This window comes from Colius striatus, chromosome 25 (assembly GCF_028858725.1).
Source record: "Colius striatus isolate bColStr4 chromosome 25, bColStr4.1.hap1, whole genome shotgun sequence".
Lineage (NCBI taxonomy): Eukaryota > Metazoa > Chordata > Aves > Coliiformes > Coliidae > Colius > Colius striatus.
Window position 1 is genome coordinate 1,192,138 of NC_084783.1, and position 17,500 is coordinate 1,209,637.

A 17,500-nucleotide genomic window follows, 5' to 3' on the forward strand; every position below is an offset into this window, starting at 1 on the left:
CCTGCAGGGAGCAAGTGGGAAATCTGCTCAAGAGTTAAACCCAGAAGGGACAGAGTCACTTTCATCTGAAAAGATATTTATTTTGAGAACTTCAACTTGCACATTGTACAAAAAACCTGACAAATTCAGCAAAAAACGCCCCTATAAAACGCTGTGGTTCTTTGTCCCCAACATATTAACATTATCATTTTCCCAAGGAGTTAAGAAAGCCAGAAACAGGCACGTTTGTTCCAGTCTGTCTGCAGTCAAGTGTGAGGAAAAAACCAAAAGTAATAAATCCCTGTCTTGTTGAGGTATTAAACTGCAAACTTTGGTGATGGTAGGAAAAGACAATCCGCTCACAAAAAGCCCTCTCAGTGAAACCAAACGGTTTGGGAAAGGAAAGGAGTCAGGTTTTGTTATTGTCCAGGCAGAAATGTGACAAAAGGAGGGGGTGGAAAAAGAAGTCTGTTACCATAACACACCTAATTTTAGGAGGCAAGCTGGAAGGTTGCAAATCCACACTAGTGGGACACAGCTACACTGGTCTGTTTTACTCCAAAGAGTAACAATCCAGCTGGTGGGTTCCATTAATTCAGTGCTTTATGTAACCAAAAACCATAGATCTGGTGATTCAGAGCCCAGGAAAACAAACTAAGGACAAAAAAAAAAGGCACTTAAGGATGGCTTTAGTGTATCCCACAGTGGCATTTTGGGCTAGGAGACAGCACCTGGCTGATCAAACAGTTCCCTAGTGAGGAGGAGTCCAACTGAGGTAGTACTTCATATTGCTCCAACTACTTGGCTACATGCAAGCAGCTTCTGTTCGTCTGATAGATTGAATTAGCAAGAAATGGCTTTTGATTGGTTTGTCAAATGTAGAAAAACCCAGTTCTTAAAAAAAACCCAACCCAAAGAATAGCAAATACCCACTTGTGGCACACACACAAAGATCAGGAGCCAGGAACCGTCCTGTACAAACTGAGCATCAAAATGCTGCCAAGGTGATGCACAAATCTACCTTGAGGGCCAAATCCCCACACGTTGAAGATTGTTCTAGCAACCAAGCCATTGGTTTTGTAATCAAACAAAATAAAAGGGCAAAAACCAAGAAAAGGGGAGTCAGAGGGAGCACTCGGTTCCTAATCGTTAGCAGCCTTACTGGAAGCACTTGAAAGTCCATCAAAAAGCTATCTCTGTGCTGCTGAGGAGCAGTTGGGGAGGGAGAGGATGCCAAAGTTCCAACACTGAGAAGAGAAACAAACCCCCCGAACGCACAGGAGGAGATTCCTCGGAGTTTATCGTTTTTTTAAAAACAAGGAAGACTTTAAACTTGGTTTTTAGGGGTCTGGGAGAACACAGACTACTTTTCTTTATCTTTTTTTTTCCCCAGTGAGAACCCATGAATAAGTTTGAACACAAGAGGAGTCAGAAGTGCTTTAGAGAATCACCGGCCGTTGCCGTAGCCGGGGAAGAGCTGCGTGAGGATGGTCTGAAGCGTCTCGTTCACTTGCATGGTGGAGTTTTTGCCCAGGTCGTAGCGACAGGCTGGGCAGCTGTACACATCTGCTTTGAAGGATCGATCCAAACAGTCCTGAGTGGGGGGAAGCACAGCACAGAAATTGGGTAGGAAAAGGGATGTGTGCACTTCACACAAAGCCCCCACGGGAGCGAGGCTCCATTTCTATGCCAGCTTAGGCAGGTGTTGGTCATCCTGAGCACAACCAGGACAACGAGGGTTCAGGTTCATTATGAAAGGCAGGGCCTGACTGACCAACCTCATCTCCTTCTATTATCTCCCTTAATGGAGAAGGGAAAGGCTGGGGATTTGGTCTGCCTGGACTTTAGTAAGGCCTTTGACACAGTTTCCCACAGCATCCTCCTGGAGAAACTGGCTGCCCACAGCTCGGATGGAGCCACTCTGAGATGGGTGGGAACCTGCTTCAGCAGGGGTTGGGCTGGATGAGCTCTGCAGGGCCCTTCCAACCCCACCAGTCTGTGGTTCTACACACTCTGCTACACTGTGCAGTCCCTGAGTGTCACCCACCAGCATTGCTGACCCACAAGAGAAACACTCATCGTGTTGTAAAAGCATCAGACAGCAGCAATCCAACAGTGGCACCTCTTTCAGAGTACAGCCCCTTCTGTGCCAAAGAACCTTCATCAAATTATCAGCTTCTCAGAGTTAAACCTGCCTCATGCTAAAAAGACTAACTGTTGGTAAAAAACACAACCCAACCAACCCTCCCCAGCTCTCCCTGGCTGCTCAGCACGAGGTTTGGCTCAACAGTAGTGCCCAGAAGAGCTGTGTTGCTGACTCACCTTGCACACGTTGTGTTGGCACACGGTGGTGACTGGCCGAAACACCACCTCCTGACAGCAGATGCACAGAAAGGCTTCCTCAACTTTACTGAGAAATTTCTGTGAAGAAAAACAAAGAGGGAATGCAAAGGATTCCACAAAGCCTAACAAAACCCAACATTGTCACAGTTGTGATGAATGTCTTCTGCCTGACCTCAGATGCCTGCTGGGGGTGGCTCCAGGAGGGGGAGCTGGCAGTTCTGGCTGAGAGGAAATTAAGCATGAGCAGCAACGTGCCCTTGTGGGCAAGAAGGCCAATGGCATCCTGTGGGGCATGAAGGACTGTGGGCAGCAGGTCAAGGAAGGTTCTCCTCCCCCTCAGCTCTGCACTGGGGAGGCCTCATCTGGAGCCCTGTGTCCAGTTTTGGGCTCCTCAGCTCAGGAGATACAGAGAACTGCTGGAGAGAGGCCAGTGCAGGGACAACAAGATGCTGAGGGGATGGAACATGTGTGTGAGGAGGAAAGGCTGCAGCCCTGGGGCTGTTGAGCCTGGAGAAGCCTGAGCTCAGGGGCACCTCAGCAACACTGACAAGTACCTAAAGGGTGGGTGTCAGAAGGATGGGGAGACACTTTGTTGTGTGGTGGCCAGTGCCAGGACAAGGGATAACTGGCACAGGCTGGGGCACAGGCAGAGAAAGTCCTTTGGTGCTGAGGTGAGGGAGCCCTGGCCCAGGCTGCCCAGGGAGGGTGTGGAGGCTCCTTCTCAGGAGGTTTCAAACCCCACCTAGACACATTCCTGTGCCCCCTGAGCCAGCGGAATCTGCTTGAGCAGGGGCTGGGGCAGCTCTGCAGGGCCCTTCCAGCCCCCACTGTTCTATGATTCTGTGAAATATGGTGCTTTAAAGTCATGCTGTGGATACCTACACTAAAACCCACTATATATAGGTCTGAGGCTGTTTCTTTCAATGCAGACAAGAGGGAGAGCACCACAGTTAGCTGTCACTTAATTTAGGGGGAAAAGCAATGAACCCATGCTGTGTACCGGCCCGTCCTTGAGAGCTTCCAGTACTTCATTCCACAGTTTTTCATTGGCTTCATCATTTTTAATAAGAGACTTTTGCTGAGATGTCAGCTTGTATGGCTCAACTTTAGTTTTCTTTGGAGTCCCTGTAGGAGAGGTGATGAGTTTTTCCTCCCCACCTGCAACAAAAAACAACAACAACTTTTGAAACCAACAAACAAAAAGGAACCAGAAAGGGGTCACCAGGGGAAATGCACAAAAACCTCCAAGGCTTTCTACATCCACTTGCCTACTCCACAAACCTGCTGATTTCCTTTTCCTCTTTCCTTTCCCCGGGGTATCAAACTCATCCTCTCCATTATTTTCTTTTTCCTTATCTTTGTTTGCCACAGCTTCCAAATACCCTTCAGGATACTGCAGGAACACACACAACAAAAAGCATCCAATGCAAAGATGTCAGTTCATAGACTTAACTGAGTATTATGGGTTGGAAGAACTGCTCCAGGGGTTCTCTATTTTGAGCAACAGATCCCTGCTCTTGCAAAGCACTCATTCAGGCTACAGAAATTCTGTACAAGAAAGTGAGTTTTGTCCATTCAGTCTCCTGATGTACAAAGAAAACAAACAACCCCCCAGGCTGAAAGCACCCCCCAGACAGAGCCTGTCTTGATTCCTACACAAAGACCATCTCCACTGAGGATGTGAAACAGAACAATTCCTCCTAGTTGTCAAGTTCATTTTCCAGGAAAAACATGATGATGTTCCAAAAGCATATACCTGCATGGTCAGGCCAAGCTTTTTCATCCTGTCCTTTCCTTCTTTGGTCCAAGGAGCAGGTTCTTCATCATCCCTCCTAAGCAAGTAACGCCACACTAGAAATCCAGATTTCCCTGTCTCAGGCCAGTACTTCACGACCTGAAAAGCCAGATGCAAGTCCATCACACACTATAAAAACCCCTTGGCCATAACCAAATCCCCTTTCCCTGATTCAGTAAGGTGGAATTCAGAACCTTCTTACCTTATATATTCCATCATATCTGTTGCCTTCCACAGGAGCATATTTGCTGTGCTTTCCTCCTTTTACATTCCTCACCACTCGCACGGGCTTCCCAGCTCGCCAGTCCTTGGCTTCGGCTCCGTTCTTGTCGTTGATGGGGGCACTGCAGTTCAGAGCCAGAGCTCTGCAAGACAAAGTCCAGTCAACTACAGCATATTTGCCAGGCAGAACTCTTCAGAATCAGGGAGAGGACAGCAGCTGCTTTACCATCCAAGCTCTGCTTTAAGAAGTAATAAACTTAACTATACCATTTTACTCAGAGGAACACATTGGCTGCAAGACCAAGAGCAGCAGTGTACAGCCAGAACCACAGCAACAGCCACCAAACAACTGGAAGCTGCTGCCTCTTTGCAGATCCAGGAGCCCTTTCTGAATCTCTTCTGAGGAACAAGCTATTCATTACGTAAGCCCAGTGTAACTGCAGAGACCACCTCCCCCACTCGAGTCCACGCTTCCTTGGAAGAGTTCATAGAAATAAGGTGACCAATGGCTGCAGAGGTCTTCAGGAGAGAGTATGGCAAGTTCTACACCACTTTACTACTCTGTTCCTGAAGTCCCAGTCAGTATTCAATGCTAGATGAGCATCATTAACAACTGTGTCATTCACAGAGCACTGTAAGAAGCGTTTCCATCCTGCAACTGATCTGCAGCCTACAACAGCGAAAACAGTTCTGCCAGTTCTTCCACTCAGCCACTTTCTTTTAATACAAGCAAGACAAAGAGTATTTCAGGCTGTCAGACTGCTCAGGGTAGGAGGGGAAGGTGACTGTTGCTGACCTGTTCATGTTGGTGAGTTTCTGATCACAGGACTGTTCCGCTGTGCGCTTGTTGCCAGAAAGATCCCGCCCTCCACTCCCTGTGTATGTGAAGGAATTCCCATGATCCTGAAACATACACAGAGGCTTTCAGGACATTCACACAAATGACTCAAGAAAAGCAGAAGGGTCTTTTAATTAAGATTAAGTAGCTTTAATATGGTATTCTCAAAAAAACCCCAAAAGAGATGTTTTCTGTGTTGATCTCCCAGGCTCAGTCAGCCCATGGTCCTTCCCGGTCAGGAGGAAGCATCAGGGGGACAACTGCTGTTGTGTCACACACCTTAGCAGTGCAAAAGCACCTTCCAGGTAAGGATAACATAACTTAGGCCTCAGTACTTAGGCTCTTTTGTGACCTTGCAGTCAGGATTCAGATTTAGAACAGCTACTGAGCTTCATGGCCGGCTGTTTCACACAACAGGCATTTGGAGTAAGGGGGTACAGGCCCATCAGGCACCAGTGATCTGCAAGGATGAGCAGCAGAGCCTGCTACAGGTTGCTACAGGTTATGTTTGGGCAGCACAACCAAATGGTACATTCAGAAGTAGGACTTCTGTCCCTAGTTTTGTTCTGAATGCTCCTCTGACACAGGAAGGTCTGGCACAGTGTGCTGTGAGACTCTGTTCTGACTGTGGGTACAGTGGAGACTCTGAAAAGGCATCTAAGGACTCTCATTAGAAGCTGTTATCTGGATATGAAACTGAATTTACATGACCTTGTTTCTCAAGGTGTCACATTTGACTGGATTGGAGTTTTCCTTTGCCTAGTTTTCTTCTGAAGAGCATAAGTAGCACCAAGATAAGATATTGTCCAAAGTGGTGTAAAAAGGGAACTAGGACCAAGGGTTTGTTTTAACACGAGGTAGATCGGTTCTCAGGCATAAACAACCAAGATTCACTTACTATGTCATCTTCATAGCCTCCTGCCAGAACCAAGGAATAGGCACCATCATTACTCCTGCCATGGATTCCTGCTACGTGGGGCCTGTGGACACCAGATTCACTCACCTGGAAAGAAGAGGTTTGCTGAGCAACTGCTGCCAACAGGCTACAGCCAACACAACTACTCATTGGTCCTGGAGCTGAGTTAATTAACAGTACTAGTTCAGATTTGTTATGTATATGTTACAGGTGTTCTCACCACTCTCTTCCAAACAGCCCCAGGTAGAAGAAAGAGCCTTTAAAAATGAGCCATTGACTGTTTCAATAGATGGAATACACTGATATCCTTTGTGATGCCAGCTCAGAAACTTGGCTCTGTCTCACTGAGACTGCTCATTAAGAGATCCAGGAATTTTAGGACAATGCAGGTATTAAAATCAAGGCTTTCAAAACCAATCCCCTTATACAAGCAACAACAACCTTCATCTGATACTCAGAACCAAGATCTGGATAGGTCAGGGCTTTTCCTTCCCCAGCTTTCTAACAGAATGAGCAAATCTTCTGTTCAGTATGTTTGGGCACATGGCACAGACCCTTATAAGGAAGAGCAGGAGATAGGACAAACTACTGGAAACAAATACATTTGGTGTCTTAAATTCAGAGTTACCAAAAATAGAACTAAAGAAAAACAAAAGACTTGAGGTGCCTGGACAATGCAGCAGTAGTTACAAACACTTCATCTGCACAAAGGCAGAATTCTTTCCTTTCAGCATTTACACGTGGAGGATGTGTGATACATACACTCCAAGATTAACTGCTTTGGCTTTCTCACAAGAGCTGGATCATTCCCATTTTTCCCCCTCTACAGTGGCTCAGGCCAGGATTCAGCTTCATACCTGAACTCTGAACTTCCACATGGTGCCAACTGGAATCCCAGGAATTGGTCCATAGTGGTTGGAGGGGACAATGGTACATTCCTTCGTGCGACCAACACATGCCATGCCCTGTTCCAACGAGCAAGATCCATCAGCCAAGAATCATAAGGACCCAACATACACCAATCTTCAAAGTAAAACAGCTTTTGCACTGACCTTGCCCCAGTCTCTCCGTGAGGATGAATTAGCTGATGCCATCTTTTGTTTCTTTTTGCTTTCTTTTAATCTCTCTCCTGCTAAAACCACCTCACTTGCATCATTTCGACACTCGGGGCAATACCTAAAGTCACCAGTCAATGAAAGTTAACCAGGAGCAAAGTCTTAAGTTAAGATTTCCTCAAAACATACTGAGTTATGTTACAATTTCCCCCCATGTGAAACTAGAGAGGACACCAAAACAACTCTTAGTGCTGGAATTGTCCTTCACAAGCTTCTAAGCCAGTGCAGATGTGTCAGGAAATTATCTGTATCCAAAAATAGTCACTGTATGAAATGGGACACAAGAAATAAACCAGCAGCTTTCATTACCTGTAAGTACACAGGTGGATGTATTTCCCTGTCTGTGTATCTATCACCATATATATTTAATTTATAAAACAGGATACACCACCAGCCTAACATGGTGATGGGGTCTGCAGAATACCTGTAAGCAACACATCAAAAGCATTGCACAGGATAAGCCTCCTGGCATCAGGTTTGCATTTAGTTTTCAGGCAGCTCTACCTCTCTCTGAACATGCACATAGATCCCAAAGCTAGGAAAAGATTGAAAGCACTGGCTTAAAACATACTCTCCCTAAACTGATGCTCAAGAGAAGCTCTGAAGCCCTACACAAAACACAGAGAGATATCTCTTCACCTCATGCAGTATTCCCACCTGAGGGCAGCTTCAAGCCCTAGATCTCACTTTCTGCTCCTAATTAGATGGTAATTGTGATGGCACACACAGACTTAGAACTTACCAATCCTCATCATCTGGTATACTACTAAGGGGAGGGTTGAGGCAGTAGATGTGGAAAGCCATATCACACTCATCACACATTAGCTGTTTATCTGGATCTTGTTTACCTCCACAGATATGGCAAGCACAAATTCTGCAAGTCTTGTTGGGGTTGTCCTTACAAGCTTTACACACAGGTCCATTTAGTCCTGTCAGCAAAAAGAAACCACAGCCTACTTCAGAGAGTGCCAAGATTGACTGGAAATGATCAAAGGAGTCACAATTACAAGTGTTTTGGAACCCTTAGACCTTTGGTCCTTGCAATTACAAGAGTGTCACAAGGTAAGGCTGAGACATGCAAGAGCTATGCAACAGACTCACGTTTTAATGGAGCAGTGGCACTAACTGGACAAGCACTGCCTGGTTCTTCAATTTGATAAATCTCATCCACTAAGGTAATTGTGCAGTCATTCAAGGAATCACCAGCATCCCTGTGAGGGGACATGGATACAAGTCACAAAGGTCAGACTTTGCAAGTATCATCCAGCACGAGTTCTCAACTGTGCATGTGCATCTGCAACGGTGTGGTGTCAGTCCTGTATCACCTGGTGCAGCATCACATCACCTGGGACAGGGGGTGACAGCATCACCACAAATGGAGTCATTTCCATGCAATTCAAGCTCTGTGCACTTGTCTCAGTCACAAGTCAGGCTCTGGCAGCATTCCAGTCATCATTAGGGACACTTCTCCCTCCCCAGAATATGTTTCAGACTTATTCTTCTCATATTTTACAGTTAAAAAGTCAAAATCACTGTGGTGAGAGGAAAAAGGAGGAATACTCTGGTAACCCTATGAAACTGGTCTGAAACTTCAAGAAAAGAAATCACTTTCATCCCTGAAGTTGAGTCCCTCACATTCTCCTCCTTCAGGAGAGAACTGGAGTAAATTTACCCACATCTTTCCCCAGTGAGGGTTCAGTTCATTGCATCTAGCACAGAACATCATGCTGATGTTTTTGTAAAACCATTTGGCATGGTTATGACAGTAAACAATTCTTTGCTTCACACCCCCTCAGCATTGTGAATCCACAGCTCAGCCTGCCCTGTAATCCCTGGAAGTGTCCCGTTCCTCCAGTGGAAGTTAATCACAAGTACATCATGACAAAGTCAGTCACCCCAAAAGGACAGTTCAGCTCCTCATCTCTCCCCAGCACTTCTGCTGCATCATTTTTCTCCAGGGGAGTCACTCAGACCTCATGAAACTTGAGCAGTTGGGGAATCAACTCATTCCACGTTATGAATTTGCTTACCCAAGTAAGATCTTTGCATTTATCTCCTTGCTCATCTTTGTTTCCCTTTTTTGCAGGATCTCAGCATCATACCAAAACCCTCTCTCTTTTGGTTCATCAGGATTATAGTTGACCATCACCACTTGTCCTACTTCAAGCTGGTGCCACTTCAAAACCGTCCTTGCCCGAGCCCGTACATCGTTCGAACTCAATTCTACCACTCCGTTCTCTGGATAACTTGAAGAGGAAGAGAGGCACAGAGGGACAGAGAAGAATAAACCACATTGTTGCTTTTCAAGTGATAGATTTTATCCAGATGGCTCCATTTATGAACCATCAAGAAAATCTTGTAGTTACCAGGGCTCAGAAATGCAACTACTGTGTCAGCCCAGTTCTCTTTCACCTTATGGATCTGTACAATAAAATCTCCCATCAACACCATGATCCAAATGACTTTGTTAGCCAAGAAGGTAAGAAAACTCACTCTTCATATTTCACATGGTACATTACATCTTCCTCAGCAACGCTGGTGGGCTGGGCAGGGGCTGCACAGCTGCCAGCTGACTGACGGGGAGGGTTTCTTCTGGTCACATTTACAACCTGGGCTTCAAACCACGCTCCCATATTCATGTCTCGAGCATCCACCAAGTCATTGATCTACATAAAGCAAAGCACACAGCTCACCAAAAATGCACTTTCAATTGGAGCATTCATTTCCAAGTCTAGATGAAGATTTAACCACCTCAAGATTTAACCTCCTCACCTAGATGAAGATTTAACCATTATCAAGATGTTTAACAGGTCCATCTGAAAAATTAAGACTCCTTTTGCTTTCTTGATCCCATTGTGCACCTCAACAGTCTTCTCATGTTGAACCTCTGTGGCTAAAATGCCATCCTACACCAACATGTGTACAAACAGCCTGATTATCTATCACAAACCTAGTTATCAGTCTGTGACAGACCTTCTGAACTGTCTTGCTCAGAGTCTGGCACAGACATTGCTAGATCTGTAATAAAACCCACTGCAACAGACAAGTAAAGTGACTCTGGACAGCTGGATGAGCTTTTCTGTTGTTCATTCAAGAAACTTTCAGCTTTGACAACAAGAGTGACTCCAAGCAGAAGTATTGGGAAGGTTTTTTAAATCAAAACAGGCACTCTGAATGCCTTTTTGTTTTAATCAATGTATTGTAGTTTCAGTTAGAAGGATAAAATGCAAACTGAAGCAGTTCCCACTGAGCATGTTGCAGTTCATTGGTTTGTGGCTTTCATTGGTATTTTTTTTGTTTGCTGTTGGAGGGTTTGAACAATAAAAAAAAAACCCACCCACACAACTGGGGCAGGGAAGATCTTCAGAAGTCCTCTACAGAGAAACTATTCCCTTGCCAAAGGGCACTTTTAATTACTTGCCTTATAGAGGCCAAAGCCCGGGTCGGTCCAGTCGGACTGTGCTGCCGTGCTGGGCTGTCCCTCCAGCTCCATGGCACCTTCTCCATTGTGAGAGCTTTTGTCAGATTCACTTTGGCCCGAGCCACAGCCAGAATCTGTGTCAGAGAGTTCAGAATCCTTTTCCTTACTAACAGCAGGAAGCAAAGCTGGGCTTTGTCTGACCAAAAGCTGAACAATATCATTCAGTCCAACGCTGTAATCGAAAAGGGAGTGACCATCTTCCATCTACAGGGAGAGCAGCAGAATTATCTGGTTATTTCATTTGAGACTGCCTGCTCCAAAACCACCCATCATGTTGTAATTGTCTATGCACCAAGACAGATCACATTGCTTGAAAATCATTAACAACAAAGGACCTTGGCAGGTCTTCAGCATCACAGTTACTTATAGAGTGGGTTTTTTACTTATTTTAAAGGTTCTTTTTCCAACACACCCTACAAGGGAGGAAAACAAGACTTGTGTGCTGCTGCACTCAACTTGCTACCCAGATCAAACCACTGTGTTCTAGTGGATCTGAAAAACTTTGCAGTACTATCCCTAGAAATATCACTTCCACATTACCTACAAATACCAAAACCCCTTTCTTCCTTAACTCACACACATCTTGTGACACGAACATTAACACCAGCTGGTCTTTACACTGTCATTGTACACATTCCAGGTTAGTTTTACAACATCACTCTGTCAAATGTGGTGGAAGTAGAAGCCAAAGAGTTAATCATCTACTTTTCTCTTGGCAAGCCCACAATTTTTTCCATTGAGAGTAAAATCAAAAAAGATTCAATTCAACTTGAAAGCACCCAATGGCTTTTTAGCAGAGCCAGGCATGTCCTAATTTCACACCCTCTCTAATTTTAAGAGTTTATTTTGCAAGTCTGGCAGGGTATGTAGTCAAAACAAGATCCTATCCCTGCAAAAAGTACAAAGGACTCAATAGGTCTCCCAATTACCCATCAAGCACCTGAGGGCACTACCATTTTAGAGTTAAAATGCAGTACTCCAGACCACAGTGGAGTCAGAAGTTTAGACAAGCTCACTACATATTTAAGGTCTGACTAAGAAATTATACAGGAAATGATCATCCCCTTTCCAGCCCAAACCACCAGAAAAAAGCAATCCCCAGAGCTTTGTTCTCTATCAGGGGGAAACAGAGGAAAACCACAAAAATTCACACTTCACAGGAATCACCATGATAATTCCATGTTGATTTATAGCAGAAAATGGCTCTGGAACAATCCCTGGAAATCTGACTGTACAGGAAGTGATCTGGACTTTTTCTGGTTTAAGAGATTAAAACCCTCATGGAGAGACACAAGAACCAGCCCAAAATGGGTTGTTTCTTCTTAACAGAGACAGTATCACAAACAGCACCGTTATCACTGAAGAACAGGAGCAACAGCAGGTGCAAACTGAAATGGAAAAGCCAAGAATGTAAAACAAGACCTAAAACCACAGGAGTTCAAAGGACAGGCTGAAAGAAAGGGCGGCCTCTGAAGATGTGTCTAACAAAGGAGGGAGGGAGGGGGTTAATTAACGAGTATTGCTCCAAAGTCGTTTTAAGATTTTAACCAATAGGAACTTGAACGTTTGTAATTATTCAAAAAGCCAAAGAAAGCACAAACCAGCACAGCAAGGGAACAATGACAAAGAGAGGTTAGATCATGCTGGATAAACGTTTGTCTCCAACCAGGCCTCAGCTGAGAGCTGCTGGAATCACACCAAGAGGAATTGTCTTTGTAAGGCAGCGCATCCTTACCAAGGAAAGTCACCACTTCTACTAGAAACCTCTTTAACCGTCATTATCTGCACAGACTTCAGTGCTGACAGTCGGTATGGGACCAATTCTCCCTTCTCACTTCTTATTTACAACTACAAATGGGTTATTTCTGCACCCAAATCTAGCCTAACAACACAAAGCAACACGAGCGCTTCAGAGATGCTACACATTCCTACAAGGCTCTTCTTTTACTGCTAGAGGTACCCAAGCTTGCTAGAGTAAAGCTAGTCCAGCTGTATTTCCACATCCTGCAGTCACACCTGCTAATCACAGCATCCAGCCAGCTCTAGGCATCCTAAAATGGAGAGAAAGAGGGGTGAAAAGTGCCTAGAAGTTGTCTAACTCCACCCATCTCACAGGATTCCAACTGCTATCTGAAGCAGCTATTTCTCAGCTTCACTTCATCAGACCAGCAGCCACTCCTCTACAAGTTCCTTTAGCATGTATGTCCAGCAGCACAGTACCGTGCAAGACACAGAAAACCTATCTGAAAGCAGTTGTACTTGTCCTGAATGGTAATTGAGGTACTTGGTTCACATGGGAGAAAATAGTTGCTGTACAACCGCAGTTGTAAACACACCGTTGAGAACACAACGCCCGACTGAGCTACTCAACGTCTTACAGCCAGTCTCGTAGCTAATGAGACTTGGATGTAAAAGCAGAACAACTTCACAAATCACAAGAGACTATCCCTAATTTACAAAGAAAACTGAGAATCTTTACAGCTTTCAGAGCGGGAAAAGTTGCTGCAAGCCTTTAAGACCACAAAAGCCTCGGTAATACCTGTATTTACAGAGGCTTTCCAAAGGCGGTGTCAAGACAGAAAAGCAACACGCCAGACGGAACGGAATAAGGGTAAAAAAACTCCCACAACTTAGCAACTAAAAAAAACCCCTCCAAGCAACCAGACCGCTATCTCGGTGACTCTCTCCTGGCAGCCCAGGAGTCACTAGATGGCAGCAAAACACCCCAATGCCAGGCAATTAAAAAAGATAAATTAAAATCGCTCTCCCCAGATGGCGGGGACAGAGTCTGGGGGGGCGGCGGAGGATGGGTGGGCCCGCAGCCTTCCCGTTCTCCTCTGCTGAGAGGCTGGGGCTGTCAAACGTCCCCCCCTCGCCGCGTCGGTACCTGCTTGCCGCGGTAGAAGAGTCGTTGCCGGTGGGGCTCGACACCGAAAACCTCGTGTATCCGCAGCCGCAGCCCCTCCACCTTGGTGAGCTTGGAAAGCGAATCCACGCGGTGGGTCTCCTTCCCATCCATGGTGCGCACCTGGATCCACATGGCGCCGGTCCTGTTTTCAGCAGGAGAGAGCGAAGGATGTCCAGGGACGGGCCGCGCCGAGGCCGGGCCGCCGGGCACCGGATCAATGGGGCCGCTCTCGCCCTGCCGCGCCGCCCCGGCCCCGCCGCCCGGCCCGCCAGCCAGCCGGCCGGCCCTCCTCCTTCCCCCCCCGCCACGCTATTGGTCGATGACCCGGCCGGCTCCAGCACTGATTGGTCGGAGGCGGCTTGGCCCCGCCCCTCCCGCGCGAGCCTAACGGCCGCCGCTGCGCCCGTGCCTCTCTGCCGCCTCGCGGGCGGCCGGCGCGCGCCAACTGTATCTCGCGCCACAATTGAAACGCGGGGGGCGCCCCCCCGCTCCCGCGGCACAAGTCTCGCGCGATCATGCAAATGAGGGTCGGGGCGGGCGGGGCTCTTAAAGGGGCCGTCGGCAGCCGGCCGTGCCCACCCTCCCGCTGCTGGCACGGCGGGGAGGATGGCGGGGGGCAGCCGCGGCCCCACGAGCCCGCACGATCACCCCCCCCCGGAGGGCAGCGCATCGCTTTGGCTCCGACTGCGTAAAAACGGGGGGCTGTCAGTGGCCCCCCTCACCCCATCAACCCCGAAAACTCAGCGGGGCGATGCTCAGCCGCTCCCGGCGCCACGGGTCACCCCCCCACACCTCCCGCCGGCCCGTTGCGGGGAGAGGGGTCGGTCCCGCTGCCACAGCCCGCGAAGGACGCGCCTCGCCAGCCGGCACCCGAGCGCTCCTCCGCTCCGCGGAAACCTGCCGGAGTGCGGGGAAAGCAGCGGAGCCGCGCCCCGTGCCCCGGCAGCTGTCACCAGCCCGGGCGGCGCGGAGCCGCTTCCCGCAACGCACACGGCGGGGTTCGGGGGGGGTGGGGACCCAACAACCCTCCTCGCCCTCCGCCAACCGCCCCCCTTCCCGCTGCCAGCGGCTGCTCCCCGTCCCGCGGCCCGGCGGCACTCACCGGCGTGGCGGTGCTGGAGGCCGGTGCCGCGCTGCGCCCCGCGGCCGCCGCCCGCGCTCTCCGCGGGCTTTGGAGTTTGGCGCGGAAAAGCCCCGTGTGCGGCGGGCGCGCGCCCATTGGCCGCCGCTGGCGGGAACGAGCGGCCGGGGCGGGGCCGCCGCCGCCTCCCGGGACCGCCGCGCCGCGGGGGTCGAGAGGGGAGCGGGGGAGGGGAGACGGTGCCCGCCGGAACCGGCGCTCCCCGGCGGGCGGCAATGGGGATCGCCGGCTGGCCGGGAAGGCGGCAAGCCTCCCCCCCGAATTGCCGAGGCGGCGGCTCGGCCACCGGGAAAGCCCCTGACGCTCCGGGGCCGCGGCCACGGTGCCGGTTATTGTTCTAAAAACCCGTCTCGGGAGAGCCCTGCGGGCAGCCAGCAAGAGAGGAGACCCCAATGATGCTCACTCCCTCAGCCGAGGGGTCCCGTCCCCTCAGGGGGCTCCAGGCCCCGTTGTGAGGCAAATAATCCAAATAGTCCACAAGAGATCTCTAACCCCTCAGGCCGTTAGCTCCGGGGGGCTTCAGGGGCTGGTGCCCATGGCTGCTCATGAGAACACGGCCTGGCTGAGCCAGCGAAGCCGTGTGTGTGAGCAGAAAGGGCCGGGCAGGGGGGGTTTCTCCAAAGCTGTGAATGCCACGAGGAAACTCAAACCGATGCAAGTCTGGTAAAACGGCCATTGGCTGGAGTAAACCGTAAGCAGGGGGTTACCGAGAGGAGTCAGCTTCAACAGAAGGATAGAAGCGTGGAAATGGGTGGTTGTGGGGGGGAGACAGCCCAAGGGCCAGGAATGGCGCTGCTGGAACAGCTCCGGCAGCACCAGCACAGCAACCTGCCGCGGCCCCGGCGGCGGCCTCCGCGGACAAAGAGAACACGAGGCGCGCTGAAGACACATGCAAACCGGTATTTCCCGTGTTCCACCCCCCTGCACCCACACAGCTAACCTCTGCCAGTAAAAATAACACAGAACCGGAGGGACGTGGCACCCTCCCACCCCCCTGGATCTGCACAGCGCTGCGGATGGCATGTGAGGGGCCTCCTGAGCAGCAGCTGCCTCTTCCTCATTCTCCTCCTTTCTTAGGATCTGCTGGCGATCCCACAGCCCAGGCAGAGATCCCAGGTTGAAAGTCGCTGGCCTAGATTAGGTTAGTACCAAAGGTTAGTCGTGTGTCGGTGCACAAAAGCCTTGAATCTGACCTGCGAGCTGCTGCAGTCAGGCCTCATTTCCTCCCAGGCCGAAGGATGCCGTCCCAGGGAGTCATTTTCCCCGCTTGTGGATTCGCTAGAGTCTTAACCTTGACCTGCCACAGCAGAAAGTCCTTCCCACAGCCCGAGAGAGACCTGGCAGGGAGCAGGAGGAAAGGCTGAGGGTTAGAAAAAGCATTTTTACCTGTATAAAGACAGGTTATGCATCTAAAGCATCTCAGGTTTGGATCTCCTCAGCAAAAGTTCAAACCAGCCCTACTTACCAATATAGCTGTCACCCATATCAGTCCCATTGCCAGGGGAGGGGACAAATCACAGCCCTCATGGCTTCCAGGTGCACAACAGTTCAACAACAGACTTTTCCTTACATCTCTATAGAATTGCCATAAGAAGGGCAAAAAAATCCCACTTGAAGATGCAGAGCTGACTCTTCTTTCCTTCAGTACCCCAAAGCTGACCCCCAGGATTGCTCCTCCTGTCACTCCCACTTGGATGCTCACTAAGTCTGTGATGGCACCTTGTTGCCTTATGTTTGACTCCACCATATGCCCGATTAGAGTCTCACCTCACATCCAGTTAAGAACTATACATCCCTGTATCCACACAGACATCCTTTACCCTCAGCAGCTCTCATCACAGCACGGGGAAAGCAGTCTTACTGTAAGACAAAGACTGTTCAAGGAACAGGCTCTGGACAGCTGCTGCATATGACTAGTAGCATCCCTAGAGGTGCCAGAGTCAGAAAACAAGCAGCCCACCTTCTAGGGAAGCTTTTAGTCATTCAGTGAATACACATTCTGCAAGAACTGTGCTGCATCCTGCACGTGGTTCAGCTGGGTCTACAAATCACTGAAAATAAGGCTCAATTCTAGATCATTCTAGTAGTGAAACATTGATTTCATGAGAGGTTACATTACATATGCTGCCCTTTTAAGGTCCCTCCTTCTGTCAAAACAAACACATTGCCAGAGCAGCTGACAGAGAACTTGATGTCAGTGAGATAAAGGAGCTTCAGGTTTCCCCTGACCATCAAAAAAAGAAGACTTGTTAATGTTGCAGTTGTTTAAGAGGCTGATGAGCTTAAATTTCCTCCCTCTCAGATTGTTTGAGGCATTTCTTTTCTCTGGGGTTACAATTCTGATTGAAAACACTGTTCTGCCATCTGGTAAATGCCCCACGCTGTGAGGAAACAATATCTTGGTTCTCCTGCCAGCAGGGATAGCCAGTTCTGCTCAGGAAAACTTAAAGCCTTGTTGAATTCATTTGCAAAAAGATGCAGTTGGCAAGAGAAAATACCAACCAGCCTCCCAGCCCATGGAAATGTTGCTCTAAGGGAAGTTTTGGCATAATGGTTTAGGACAAACAGAAGTCTGGGCATGTACTTAAGAACTACCAGCTGATAAACATCGTTAAAGTAAGTCTGTGATGAAGAAGAAATGAGAGACAACCTAAAGAATCCTAAAGGGGCCAAATTCATCCTTGGCTGGGGAGTGCAGCCTTCCCATTCCTGTTACCATGATTCACAGTAACTATGATTACTTACCAAGAACTGAAAACATC

At 48.7% G+C, this 17,500-nt stretch overlaps 1 protein-coding gene across 3 annotated transcripts; it reads right to left on the reverse strand.

The window, feature by feature from the left end:
- Positions 1-89: 89 nt before the first annotated feature.
- Positions 90-15,991, reverse strand: UHRF1 (ubiquitin like with PHD and ring finger domains 1). Of its 3 annotated transcripts, none has more exons than XM_062015225.1 (16): positions 15,932-15,991; positions 10,630-10,893; positions 9,702-9,874; positions 9,239-9,454; positions 8,310-8,419; positions 7,951-8,137; positions 7,146-7,269; positions 6,951-7,058; positions 6,076-6,180; positions 5,136-5,242; positions 4,320-4,482; positions 4,079-4,216; positions 3,604-3,715; positions 3,323-3,480; positions 2,302-2,400; positions 90-1,573 (listed from the first exon to the last, which is right to left on the reverse strand). In XM_062015225.1, the coding sequence occupies exons 1-16, from the start codon at positions 15,956-15,958 to the stop codon at positions 1,427-1,429; spliced, it is 2,238 nt and encodes a 745-aa protein (XP_061871209.1). In that variant the 5' UTR covers positions 15,959-15,991; the 3' UTR covers positions 90-1,426. The 3 variants fall into 3 exon arrangements, with proteins under 3 accessions (XP_061871209.1, XP_061871208.1, XP_061871210.1); XM_062015224.1 differs by lacking the exon at positions 15,932-15,991 and adding an exon at positions 13,577-13,796; XM_062015226.1 differs by lacking the exons at positions 10,630-10,893; positions 15,932-15,991 and adding an exon at positions 9,981-10,087.
- Positions 15,992-17,500: the final 1,509 nt, after the last annotated feature.

Excerpts from the sequence above, each read along its gene's own strand:
- UHRF1 (XM_062015224.1), bottom strand. The coding sequence starts at position 13,729 with ATGTGGATCCAGGTGCGCACCATGGATGGGAAGGAGACCCACCGCGTG. Across the intron at positions 4,217-4,319 it reads GATATGATGGAATATATAAG|GTCGTGAAGTACTGGCCTGA; the intron begins GTAAGAAGGTTC and ends CTGGCTTTTCAG. Across the intron at positions 3,716-4,078 it reads AGCTTGGCCTGACCATGCAG|TATCCTGAAGGGTATTTGGA; the intron begins GTATATGCTTTT and ends GTGTTCCTGCAG.